This window comes from Typopeltis vanoorti, chromosome 10 (genome assembly GCF_054136105.1).
Source record: "Typopeltis vanoorti isolate ZY-2024b chromosome 10, IOZ_Tvanoo_1.0, whole genome shotgun sequence".
Taxonomy (NCBI): domain Eukaryota; kingdom Metazoa; phylum Arthropoda; class Arachnida; order Uropygi; family Thelyphonidae; genus Typopeltis; species Typopeltis vanoorti.
The window spans coordinates 19,810,973-19,825,178 of record NC_143558.1 but is presented as its reverse complement, the minus strand read 5'-3'; the positions used below and the strand labels follow the sequence as shown (position 1 = coordinate 19,825,178).

At 36.2% G+C, this 14,206-nt stretch overlaps 1 protein-coding gene across 2 annotated transcripts in view; it reads right to left on the bottom strand.

The window, feature by feature from the left end:
* LOC150102209 (CDAN1-interacting nuclease 1) overlaps window positions 1–14,206 on the bottom strand; it is a 108,380-nt gene that overhangs the window by 91,811 nt on the left and 2,363 nt on the right. For both annotated transcript variants that reach the window (XM_090399474.1, XM_090399475.1), the window contains exon 2: window positions 9,148–9,193. In XM_090399474.1, the coding sequence (XP_090255600.1) occupies window positions 9,148–9,193 (46 nt within the window). The remainder of the gene's footprint in view (window positions 1–9,147; window positions 9,194–14,206) is intronic.

Here is a 14,206-nt window from a genome sequence, read left to right as displayed (position 1 = left end):
ACAGTTAAGAAAGTAGAGGTTAGATTATTGTCTTTGAATGTGAGATTTTAGTTGTGAAATAGTCATATTTATATGTAATTTGTGCCAGAGGATAGAAACCAGAACATGAATAAGTGGTTAACGAGCGGGTCCTCAAAAAGATCGAAGGGAGAAATGAGTGTAAATGGGGGGGGGAACAATTTTTCTCTACCAGAAGCCGCTACAAAGAAGCCACTCCTTCGAATCCTAACCAACCGATGGAGGATATCATTGTACAAGAATGCAACAAAAAACCCCATACAGCACAATGTAAATATAATCTTAGTTATTTATTTATTATATGGTTTCACAGTATATATATTGGAGAAGAAACCACACCTGTTCCCCAGTGTGTGATTTGAAATGAAACGCTATCAAAGCATTCGATGAAGCCTTCCCTTCTTAAACGTCATATTGAAACCAAGCATGGCGATTTAAAACACAAACCTTTGGAATATTTCCAGAGAAAACTGTCCGATTTGTCAGCAAGGAAAAAACAAATATCCTCCTTTTCATGATTTAAACACGAAGGCTCTGGAGGCATCTTATGAAGTCAGTTTAAGAATAGCTAAGGCAGGAAAACCTCACACGATAGGAGAGTCATAGCAGCTACAGATATGGTCAGAATAATTTTGGGGGGAAAGGCAGCAAAACAACTTGAAATGATTCCATTATCCAATGACACCTTATCATGAAGAATTTCAGATGTCTTCAAATTTTAGTTAAGGAGCAGTTAATAGAAAAAGTTCAGGCTAGTAAATATTTTTCCATACAACTGGATGAAACTACTGACATTACCAGCATGGGTCATCTTCTTATGTATATAAGATTTATAGATGGGAAAACAGTGAAGGAAGAGTTTTCTTGTTTTGTGAACCACTGCCTGCTCGAACAACCTCAAATAAAATATTTTCAAAATTAGACCAATTTATGAAAATGAATGATATAGAATGAAATAAATGTGTTGGTATTTGTTCTGATGAAGCACGTGCAATGGTTAGGAAACACAGTAGCGTTGTTGCAAAAATTAAAGAAGTAGCTCCACAAGCAAAATTTGTACATTGTAGCATTCATTGTGAGGCTTTAGCCACAAGAAATATGCCTGTTGCTCTGAAGATAGTTTTGAATGAAAGTGTGAGAATTGTTAACTTCATTAAGTCTAGAGCTATGAATTCACAACTATTTTCCATTTTGTGCAAAGAAATGGGTGCTGAACATGATTCTCTTTTACTTCACACTGAAGTTAAGTGGCTGTCGAGGGGAAATGTATTGAGCCACCTGTTCGAACACTTCGTTCAGAAGTGCAGATTTTTCTTTCCGACAAAGCCTCAATTATTTCACTGATGAACTGTGGCTTGCCCGGTTGGCTTACCTAGCAGATTTATTTTGCCACCTCAACCAGCTGAACACGAGCTTGCAGGGTGTGCATACTTCCTTATTCTTGGTACAGGATAAAACTGTAGCTCTTGGAAGTCTAATCACAGATTTCAAGGAATACTTCCCTGAAAACCTGGCTTCAAAATTTTGGATTAGAGAGTCGTTTTCAATTGATGACACAGAAACGTTAACTCCTTCTGAGAAAGATGAACTGATTGAGCTCTCCTGTGATGGAAGTCTCAGGCAAACGATCAAGAGGATGGATTTAACAGACTTTTGGTTGGCAAGAAGAAATGAATATCCAATGATCTCAGAAAAAGCTGTAAAATTTCTGTTGGTGTTTGCAACTACTTACCTTTGTGAATGTGGGTTTTCTTCTCTCATTTATATCAAAAACAAGTACAGGAATAAGTTGAATGTTGAACCCAATTTAAGACTCAAATTAAGTCAACTGAAACCAGACATTAAGAAGCTGTGTTTAGCTAAACAAGCACAACCTTCACACTGAAACAAGAATGTGAGTTCTGTAATTAAAAATATGTTACATTTATAGCTTGTACTGATTGTAAGTTTATTTGAGAACTGAAATACCATTATCATGAACATGTGTTTGTCAAAATTAGTTTATGTATTCACTCATTATTATTTTAATTTTTAAAAATTGCACATTTTACCAGGGACGAATGCTGGTCTTAAAATTCACACTTGCTCTTGTTATCATTCAGGGAGTGAGAGGTGTGATCGAAGTCTGATTAGCAGAATAATGAATTACTGACACCATTTAAAACTATATATTAGAAATTTATGTACATTTAATCATGCAAATACAACATTTATTTTACAAATGATATTCCATCTTTTTCAATTTAGCTACTTGAATACAAATTCTACCCTACAGCTCTTCTTTATGAATTGGTCAATAACATCGTCATAGAGAGTTGGTTGTAACTTAATTTTCCCAAGCAACACACACACTTGTAAAGGCTGGCTAGAGCTACATCGACTGCGTATGGCCTGTGTTTAAGCAACAGAGTGAGACAACGTGAAATGGCTATGTGCACGTATGAAATCATGGTGCTGCTGTGAGGACCTGGAAGCTCCTACAACCAAGCAAGCATCGGCCTTCATGCAAAGCTCGATTATTGCCGTGCAAGCTTAAGACGTCTTCTGTCTACAAAAATAAAAGCCTAAATGGAATGCTTATAAATGCATGTATTTATTAACAAATAAATATTACTTCTTTCCCAATTAATGAGCTTGTGCAGCAAGCAAGCAAGCACGGAGAATTCGCCCCTGCATTTTACAGAACAATCCATTGAATAGATTCAAAGAGCATCTGTTTCTCCAATAAATATCTGAATAAAATAATAAATAACTAAATAAATCACTAGTATTGTAGAGAAATGCTTATTTTGCCCCTGGGACCAATTTTTCAGAATAAATTTACTTACTGGTACATCTAATATCCTGAATTAAATATAGTAGTACACCACTGGAAAAGAATGAGAATCTCTGCTATTGGGGGATAGCATGGTTTGTAAACGGTAGGTCCGGCCTTGGTAATTTATTCACATTTTATAATAAGGTAACAGTAGAAGTGGATAAAGGAAATGGATATGCCATGATACTGCTGAACTGTGCAAAGGTATTTGACAGAATACCACATGGAAACTATTACATAAATGGAGTAAATGGGAATGGATATGAGGTTGATGGCAAACATCAGAGGGTAATATATGTATGATGGAGTGGAATTAAAGTGAATGAAGACAACTAGTGGAGTACCCCAAGGCTTTGTACTATGATCACTACTCTTCAATTTGCACATTAATGATATAGCAGAAGATTTGAGAGGAGATATTCTGCTGTTTTCTGATGATGCAAAACTGGTGAAGGCAATAGTTGATAAGGGTAATGTAGATATTTTGCAGGACGATTTAAATAAATTGGCAGTGTGGGCAAAGGACAATAATTGTCAATTTAATGTTGCAAAATGTAAGGCAATGCACTTCAGAATAAAAAGATCACACACTTTGTATCATATTGATGATACTAGTTGATGAAGCTAGGAATCTGGGGAAGATGGTGGATACAGATTTGACATTCAGAAGACATGTTGCAAGAGTTGGCAAAATAGCTCAGAGGATTACTTGGATGTTGAAGAACACACAGACAAGTAAAAATAGGGAAGTTATTATCCCTCTTTATAAGGCTATAATTCAGCCACATGCTGACTACTGTGCACAAATCTGGTCACCTGCATTTCTTGGGGAGTGGGGGGGGGGTGAGTATTCAGAGATAAGTGACCAAGCTGGTGATAGGTTGTGGAATGTTCCCTATGAGGATGGATTGAAGGTGTGTGGGTTGCAGAGTTTAGCTGATTGGCAAAGGAGAAGGGATATGATAGAAACTTATAAGTTACTAAAGAGATTCTATAAGATTGTCACAAAAAATATTTTTCAATACATGGGGAGGAAATTGTCCAAGAGTGTGGTTAGTAAGAGTGTGCAGGCTAGGTTCTTTACTTGGAAAGTGGTGAATGAATGAAATAAATTGTCAGAAGTGGTTGTGAGTGCCCAACCATGAACACGTTTAAGGAAGATGGATGATATGATGTATGATAGGTATTATGGTAATGGATAGTGTGGGTCTCCCATGATGAGTCTTGACTCCAATGGAGTACCTGTATAAATAAAAATAACATTAAAAATTGGTCTAAGACAGTAAACTTTACAAAACCAAACCTAATCCATAAATCCAAAAAAATAAAAAATTTACAGGACTATCTGATTCCTATCCAAGTGCTAACCTGATTCTTATCATAGAGCTGCCATAAGAGACTGATACATATACATAAGAAAAAAGTTACACTTATAAATGCAAGGCTACTTTTAATAAATATTCTTTAAGACCATCTCTTCTAATCATAAAGGAACTTGTAAATTCTGTCAGTAATCATGATGTTATTATTTTTTTTTCATTCTTAAGTTGGACCGTTGAGGGATATCTGTATTAAAATTCAGATATCTCACAAATAAAAAAATAATAATAATTTAAAGTAAAAAGTTAATAATACAGTATTATTTTATAAAAGTGTTAAATATATTCCCAATTTAACTGCAGTTTTTTCTTTTTTTACCACTGTCTTACTTAGCTATAAAATTTATTTAAATCAAAAGTTTTAATTTTTAGAATAAATGTCACAAATACATAATTTGTCATAAAGTAGGACTGTATGCTAATACTTAGACACCAAAAGTGACTGCTGTATTGAAGTTTTGAAAGTAATGAACTTATCTCAGTGCATAAACATTATGATATGAAGAATAGTACAAATGCCAATAAAATGCCAAATAGAATTTGGAATTTTATTGGCATTTCAAGCAAAGCATTCAGATGCAGAAATCTAATGGGGAAAAAAAATAATACTTCACTGCAGCAAGTTTAAACATTTTTCTGTAATATGCAGTTACTCCAAAAACTTTCCCAAATCTGAATAATGAATATATGAAGCTATCATCAAGCTAGCTATCTTCATCTATTCTTCTAAGTATCAACCTCATCTCCTCTCAGTTCTAGGGAGTTTATATAGGTCCTTGTACAAGAAAACTTGTATATTATGAGTGAACTGGAAGAACAATCAACTGGAAGAATGAGAAAAAAATAAAACTATGTCTGCAACTACAACTCTGGAGTCAAACCTAACAGACCATTCTCTGAAAACTAGCAGGGAAAAATCACTGCAGCAAGTTTAAACAGTTTTTCTGGAATCATTCTTAAAATTTGGTCAAATCTAAATAATGGATGCATGAAGCTCCTAGTAACATGAGAAATAATTTTAAGACCTCCAATCTAATAACTAAAACTCCACAGAAAGTCTGAAGATGGGGGGGGGAGTAGAATATCACTAGAATATAAACAGAGCAATGTTCCCAGATTATCCGGAATAAGGGAGAGGAATTGGTGGCGCAGATAGCATCAGCCTGGCCAAAAATTATTGCGATCACTGAGACGTGGTTGACAGAAGGGGATATAACAACAGCAATAGAAGTCGCTGGGTATAGCATTTTTCGGCAGGATAGGAGGGGAAAACATGGTGGTGGGGTGCTGCTTATGATAAGTGATGACCTATGTCCTCTAAGAGTGGAGAATTTGGAAGGAAGTGAGACAAATGATTTTGAGAGCGTATGGTGTGAGGTAGAGGTAGGCAAGACAGGATATTTAGTAGGGTGTTGCTACAGACCCAGGAGCACAGAGGATGGAGACCAGGAGATGTTTAGACAGCTAAGTTTGGCAAGTGCAAGAAGAATGATTGTTATGGGAGATTTTAACTTCAGTAGTATAAATTGGAGAGAGGAAGATGCATGTAACAACAGGGGAATGGAATTTCTAGAATTCTTGAGGGACAAATGTCTTAGGCAACATGTAACAGAGGGAACAGGAGGTTCAAAAATTTTGGATTTGGTTATAGCATCAGAAGAGCTGATAATAACTGAGTTGACGTCTCTCCCACCAGTTGGAGAGAGTGACCATATGGTGTTGACTTGGAAAATGAATAGAACATGCAGGAGTATCAAAGAGACGGGAACTTATGTGGAATTATAAGGCAGGTGATTATAATAGTCTTAGACGTCAACTTCGGGAAGTTTCATGGAGGGAGGAATTGGAAGGCCGGGATATCACCAGTGCGTGGGAAATTGTGAAAGAATATTTGTTATCAGCAATGGTAAGTTGTATACCACGAGTGAAGAAGAGGACGCAATTTGGAGTGAAGTGGATGACAAACAATATTAAACAGGAATTGCATGCGAAAAAGAGGCTATGGAAGAGATATAAGGAGACAGGTGAAGAGATGCATGAGGAATATAAGACACAGGCCAGAAGAGTGACTAGTGTGGTAAGGAAAGCAAAACTGGAATATGAGAGGAGATTGGCCCTAAGATCCAAAGAAAATCCTAGAGAATTTTTTAGCTATGTGGCCAGTAGGAGGAGAAATGACTGTGGAAGAATGATATTGTTGGATAAAAATGGGAATAGAGTGACTGATGCAGAGGACATAGTGGAATTGTTCAATGAACACTTTATTGGAGTATTTCATCCTAGAGGAGTCAGTTTTAATGCTAGAGGGATAGGACTGGTACGAGGTCTGGAGGTACAGGAGGAGAGTGTGTTTCAGATACTGAGTACTCTGGATGTCAGTAAAGCTGTGGGACTGGATGGTATTTCGCCACGAGTTTTGAGAGAATGTGCTAGGGAATTGACAGTACCTTTAACGTGGCTTTTCAATGAAAGTCTGGCTTTGGCAAAGGTGCCCAGGGATTGGAAGGAAGGTAAGATAGTGCCATTGCATAAGGGTGGTAACAGACTAGAAGTGTCTAATTATAGGCCAGTCTGTGTGTCATCAGTAGTTGTTAAGATCTTGGAGAAAGTAGTGAGGGACCGTGTACAGCATTGGGCAGATGAGGGTAATGTTATCTGTGAGAATCAACATGGATTTGTGAAAGGACGCTCTTGTTTTAGCAATATGCTAGCCTTTTATAATAAAGTTACAAGAACATTAGATGAGGGAAAGGCATATACTGCAATTTTCTTAGACTTGGCGAAGGCATTTGACAGGGTGCCACATAATAAGCTGATATTTAAGTTGCAGCACATGGGTCTGGATGTCAGATTGGTCAACTGGATTCAGGATTGGCTGTCTGATAGGTATCAGAGAGTTGTGTATGGTGGAACAGTTTCCAGGAGGCAGAGGGTTACAAGTGGGGTCCCACAGGGCTCAGTACTAGGACCTATATTGTTTAACCTTTATATCAATGACATAGCCAGTGGATTGCAGGGGGATATTCAGTTGTTTGCGGATGATGCGAAGCTGGGAAGGATTATTAGTAATAGTGCAGATGTGGTAGCCCTGCAAGAGGATTTAAATAAGCTAGATAGATGGGCAAATGAATGGGGGTGTCAGTTTAATGCAGCAAAATGTAAGGTCTTGAGGTTTGGGAAACATCGATGGGATGCTGCATACTCTATGGGAGGAGTTATACTGGAGGAAGTAGGGGAGACCAGAGATCTGGGGTTGATGATTGATAGAAACCTGAAGTTTAGGGGACATATTACAAAGGTGGTGAAGGTAACACAGAGGATTGCTGCTATTATGAGAAGGACACTGACCTGCAGAGATAAGAGGGTTATCATTCCGTTGTATAAGTCTCTGATCAGACCACACTTGGACTATTGTTCTCAGATTTGGTCCCCAGGATTTGAAGGGGATAAATTAACTGTGGAAAGGATACAAAAACGGATGACAAAGATGGTTTCAGGACTGTACAAGGATAGTTATGAGGATCGGCTGAGAGAATGTGGACTGCAGAGTTTGGTGGATAGAAGAAGGAGAGGTGATATGATTGAGACTTTTAAACTGTTGAGAGGTGGTTACAGGGTTGACAATGGGGAGTTCTTTCGCTTGGTTGATCAGCGGGAAGGAGTGATGACAAGAGGCCATCCCTGGAAGTTACGAAAGGAAACTGTGAGCAAGAGGGTAAGGAGTGGTTTCTTTGTGTGGAGGGTGGTTGAGCCGTGGAATGCATTGCCTGATGGAGTGGTGGGAGCGAGAACGGTCAGTGAGTTTAAAGAGTGGTATGATAAACTTTGTGTTTCTCGGGGGGGACCTCCCCTCGATGAGTCTTGACAGACTTTATGTCTTAGGAAGGACCTCCTTCGATGAGTCTTTTGACTCCTTGGAGGCCTGAATAATAATATTTTTTTTAATAATAATATTATCTAACCCTTGAATCTGCAGTAAGCATGAAAGCAACACAAAGGAACAAGAGTCCATGTGTTTTGATTATTTATTTCATAACTCCTCTTCAGACCTGTAAGAAGCAAGTCCCCATTGAGCAATAAAAATTTTAACAATGGATTTTATTTAAGACAATTTTCACAATTTACACAGCACTTGGTTTAACAACGAAATTTTATGGCAAGATAGTATAACAATCTACATCATTGATAAATGAAGGATTTAATTCACTTAGCTAGCAATTTTTTCTATATTACTCATCATGTATACAGTTCATTCTACAGTAAACTCATAAACTTATTGTAGCGAAAAGTTTGCTGTAGAATTTCTTTTAGAGCATTGTAGCCGTGAGCCACTGGTCAGGATTTTTCAGTAATTTGTGAGCAAGTTTATTATAATAGTGTCTGCTAAGTGAGAGACAGCTATATCTTTACAAATCTAATCCAAAATTAAAATATGCATTATCTGTAATGATAAACCATCCTTTAAAAAGATCTTTTAGAACCCAAATTACAACTATATTGTAATAGCTTATTGGGAACAAAGCAGGAAAAAGGAACCTACTCTTGTAAATTAAATAATTATACATTATGATCCTTAGGAAATAGTAGAAAAGGATGGAGATACAAAGAAAGAAGGTAGGGAAGAGGGAGAAAAACAGGTTAAATAAGCTTAGACCATGTGGATGATAGATATACAGTATAGTGATTTTGTTTTAAGAAAGCAAAGAGATTATGGATGTCAGTTGAATCATGGAGAGAAAAGCATCAAGCATGAAGATTAGGTAATGGCAAGACAAGTATCATCAATGAACCCAATTAATTTCTTCTTAGTCAAGATTTTTATTAAGATCTTTAGTACACCATTTTAAATGTTGTCAACACTGGAATGATAAATTATAATACTGGAAAATGATAAAGAGTATATAAAAATATGTACAAAAATGTTATAAATACCTGATATTCTTGTGCAATAATACTCCCAAGTGTTTTTTCTGGAATGCTATAAAACAAATTTCAGGTTACATTGTAATAATACATTACTTCACTAATAATGCAATAACAAAGGCACAGATATAAGTAAAATTCTAGCAGATTTAACAAGATTTAAAATACTAAGAGAAAATTGCCTTAATAAAAATAATTGCGTTACAGTTTTTTCAATTTCATAATAATTTCAATTTACTTTGAAATTCGTGAATTCATGAATTTTTTTTTTTTTTTTAATACCACCAATCGAAGCTTGCCTAAAATGCCTTATATGTTAGTGAAGTAATCCAGAGTTTGAAGTGCTCATAATGAAGGACAGAAATTACATTCAACAGCTGTTATTTTCACCAACGGATAAGAATCTGATGCATAGGTAAGTGATAGGAGTGATTAGTTCCTGTCGCACTTTAGCTATTACAATAAATCTTTTATGAAGATCTTTTACGAAGATTTTATGAAAATGCCAGACTGATTAGCCAAGTGGTTAGCATATCTGCTCTCCAGCCAAAAGGCTGAAGCTGTGGGCTTGGATATTTGTGATTGTGAAAATACTAGTAATGGTGGTCAGCAGTAGATGATGCAGGCAGTAGGCATAAGCAGTTAGACTGAATTTATCAGACTGATGTCTTTTAATAAGAGTACTGTATCATATACTCTGCATGACATATTGTAGTTTAATATCTACCAGGCAATATTTCCAAGACGCCATGGAATCCAAAGATTCATTGTGAGAGGTCAAACACACACACAGACCTGTGGCATAACTATAAATAAACAAATTACACAATAACCACAGTAATTAAATTTAATGAAAAAAGTACATGTACATATACTTTCATTTCATTAAAGTTAATTACTGTGGTTATCATGTAATTTGTTGTTTATCACTCCTTGCCTTGAATACATTCAATGTTGAAGAACTCATTACCTACTCTGGCAATACATTCTGCTCATTCACCACTCACCAAACAAAAAATCTCCTTTTCACTCTGACTCACATGATCTTTATACAGTTTCCAGGGTGGACCTCTTGTTCTAACATGATGGAGAATGTGTTAGAGCAGAAAGCAGAACAGGGAATTTGCCAATTAACAAAAATCTTCAAACTTTATTCAATAAAATCATCTTAAGTTTGTTTGTTTTTTTGCTATTTATTTATTTTTTTCTGCCTGTTAAATGCACAACATACATTCTGTTTAATATGCATCACATTAATTTGGAAGACAATAACTATACTTAATTAAATTCAGTATTTCATGCAGGTTACATGGATGGTGATTCCTAAAAATACTTAGTACAGACTTAGTGCAGAAGAGGAAAACAATCAGGTTCATTAATAACTTGTCTCTTGCCAAATGATTCCATTTTCTTTCAGACTTTCAGTTTATACTGCTTGCATTTTCTACTACCATTTCCACAGCTGCTATTCATTAGAAATGGCATCAGTTAACTTTTCACACTCCTCTATATCTGTTAAAATATATGAAGCAGTATTCAACATTCTTTCAATGCCACAGCTAATAGTTCTACTGCTTTTGAATTTACTGCTAACTTTTGAAACAGTTCTCCCCTCACCATCTTCAGGATTTAAGAGTACATGCATGTATACCTTCAAACAAATCCAATGTTAACAAGTTTCTTCTTTGTCCTCAATTCTGCTTATACATGATAGCATGTACTATTATTACAGATTGCTGTTATTAACTATTAGACCCATTAGTTGTGCAAAGCAGAGTGGGATACTGATGAGCACATGAGTAGGAAATGTTTTGAAAGAGAGTATCAGAAGTGTGGGAAGAGTAGGAAGTATGATGGTGGAGAGGTGAATGGCAAAAGGTAAGAAAATGTAAATGAGAATATCAGTGTTGTTGAAAGTGGAAGAAGCCAGTGAGGATGAACAATGAATGGAATGAGTGATAGCATGAAAGAAATGGTATGTGATGAGAAAATTAAGAGAATAATCAGGAGATAGTATGTATACATGCAGTATTTTACAAGACAAAAAAAGTAAGATAGAATGATTGGAGATATATCTGGAGAATGGAATGGAAGAGAAGTGAAAGAAGGGGGAGAGAGATGGAGGAGAAATCAGAGTATGAAAGAGCAAAAAGGGAAAGATGAGAAGAGTTTAGCATTGAGACCATGATAAGAGGAGTGCTCGAGGAGAATGTAATGAAACTGAATTTCCCTGGAGCAAAGATAAAGAATGTTAACAGGTATCAGTGAGCCCTGGATGACAGTCACAGGGATAAAATACAGCATAGTATTTTCAGAGAGGACAGAGAGAATAGAATGGGGGGAGGAGAAAGGATTTTGCTAATGATAGTAGAAAAGCTGAAGCCAAAACAGTAGGCACAAAGCTAGATGACAGAAACAGAAGACAGTGCATTTGAAGCCATCTGGTGTGAAACAGAAGCAAACAAGTGAAATATAAAACGCTATAAGCCACAAAATACAACACAGAATGTGGATGACAGTGCATGTATAAAAAAATTAGTAAACTTATGAAGTTATTACAAACTTCCTATTGACAATTTTCCTCCACATTAATTTATTACCTGCAGGACTCCAATATTATATTTCAATCTTCTAAAGCACTTCTAACTGCATCAATCTATCTAGATTTTGATTATCCTCTAGGTCTTTTTCCAGGCATCCTGGCAAAAACACCTGTTTTGCTAACCTTTCTGTTTAAGGCACCTTAGATTAGCTCTGCTTGTTGCAGCTAACAATGTCTTCATTTTTAACATGATTCTGATATTGATGCTGTCTTTTCACTCCCATTACTCTTTCTCAGGACCCTCATAACTGTGGTCTTCAGTCTTTGATCAAGAGTAATTTCTAACCCAGTTCTCTGATTCATAAGTTAAAACTGGTTTGAACACTCTCTTGCATATGGCTACTTTAGTGTTTTAATTAATTTCTACCTTATTCTATATAAATTTATTAGATAGACTCCCTACCATACCAGCTCTGCTTATTCTGTTGTCGCTTTTCATATTATTTTGAATCTTCGATATTTTGTGACAGAATCAAATCATTTTATGGTCCATTCTTTCAAGATGCAATTGATGTTTTCAATGTTCCTGTCTATTTCCTTGGTCTTTATCTTTTTATTGCTAATTTTCATACCCAACTTGTTATAGCAGTTATTAAATTTAGTTAGGAAATCCTGCAACTTGTATTGAATGTAAGGTGTATAACATTATCTGCATAAAAAGAAGAGCTGAGTTGAATGCCTGCCTCCAATTTTGATATCATGCCTTGCTACTTTCCTTCATAATGTGATCCATACAGATAATGAAAGACAGTGGAGATAGTGTGCACCCTTGTTTTATGCCTGGTTTTACATCATATAATTTTTCTGTATCTCTGTGAATTTAAACTGATGACTTAGAACTTAAAGAGACTATGTATTGCTTGGTATAACACCATTTACATCATATACAGTGGTGTAAATGGAAGCAGGCCAGGAAGGTAACTCAGAGGGTAAGGAGAGAAAAACTGCGGTATGAGCAGAAATTAGTAAATTTCTACTCACAGTGGTTTTTCAAAGAAAAACTCTAGGAAAAATCCTAGATTTTCCAATATGTGGCAAGTGGAAGGAAGAATGGCTATGGTAAAATGATTTTAATGGATGAAAATGGTAGATGGGTAACTTCTGCAGGGGCATAGTTGAGGTACGCAGTGAACAATTCATAAGGTGTTTCTTCGTCATCAGTGCAAAATCATGAGAAGCTCAAGTATCAAGGAAGTAGGAGAGGATGGCTTAACCCAGTTATTCCTTAAAATTGGTTTGAACAGTCTTGTAAACAGCTACTTTAGTGTTTAACTAATTTCTACTGGATTCCATATAAATTTATTTAGTTTCCCAACCATACCAGCTTTGCTTATTCTGTTGCATCTTTAATTTTCATCTTCACTTTATTACAGATCACAGTGTATTATGTTATGTAATAGCATTCTTGTATGACACCATCCATTATCATAACAATTGTGCTGCATACACAGCCTCATCATAAAAGTGGTGATAAGGCAGTGTCTACAAATTATAGATCAATCCATATATCTGGAGTTGTAATTAAGGTATTGGAGAGAATTAACGGCAACTAAAACAAATGGTTGATGATAGCAGCATCCTCTGTGATCATCAGAATGAATTGTTAAAGGGAAGTCATGTTTTACAAATTTGCTTATGTACTATAACAATTATGTACTTCACAGAAATAATTGTTACAGTACATAAGCAATTATGTACTATAACTTTTGGGGCAGTATTGTTGTTCAACTTGTATTTATACCTTGTGTTAACTATTGTTGTTCAAGTGCACTTTTAGCACTTTTGGGGTATTCTTGTTAAACTTGTATGTTAATGATGTTAGGGAAGGTTTGACTAGTGATATGCAACTCTTTGTAGATGATGAAAAACTGGGAAAGACAACGAGTCAAGCAGATGTGGCCTTACAAAAGTCTTAAATAGATTGTACAAGTGGGCAGGTGAGTGGAACTATCAGTTCAACATTGCAAAGTATAAGGTTCTGAAATTTGGCAAGCAACAATGGGATGCAAGTATACAAGCGTTGTTCGTCCAATGAATGGGTACCAGAGAATCAGACAGTAAACCAACATTATTACCTTGAGGTGCTGGCCAAGCTGAGAGAAAATGAGTGAGGAAGAAGAGACCCAATCTGTGGAAGAACAACGCTTGGATTCTCCATCAGGACAACGCTCCAGCCCACAGCACACTGTCTGTAATGCAGTATCTGGCTAATAAGAAGATCCATGGACCATCCAACTTACTCGCCAGACTTAGCTCCATGCAACTTTTATCTTTTTCCAAAGTCGAAATCTGCACTGAAGGGTACCCATTTTCAGTCAGTAGATGAGGTAAAGGATAAAATGTCAGCGCTACTGAAGCAGATAACACCTGATAACCTGCAGCACTGCTTCTAACAATGGAAAATTCATATGCAACAGTGTGTAGATAGAGGGGGGGGGGGAGTATGTTGAAGGAGATAACAATTAA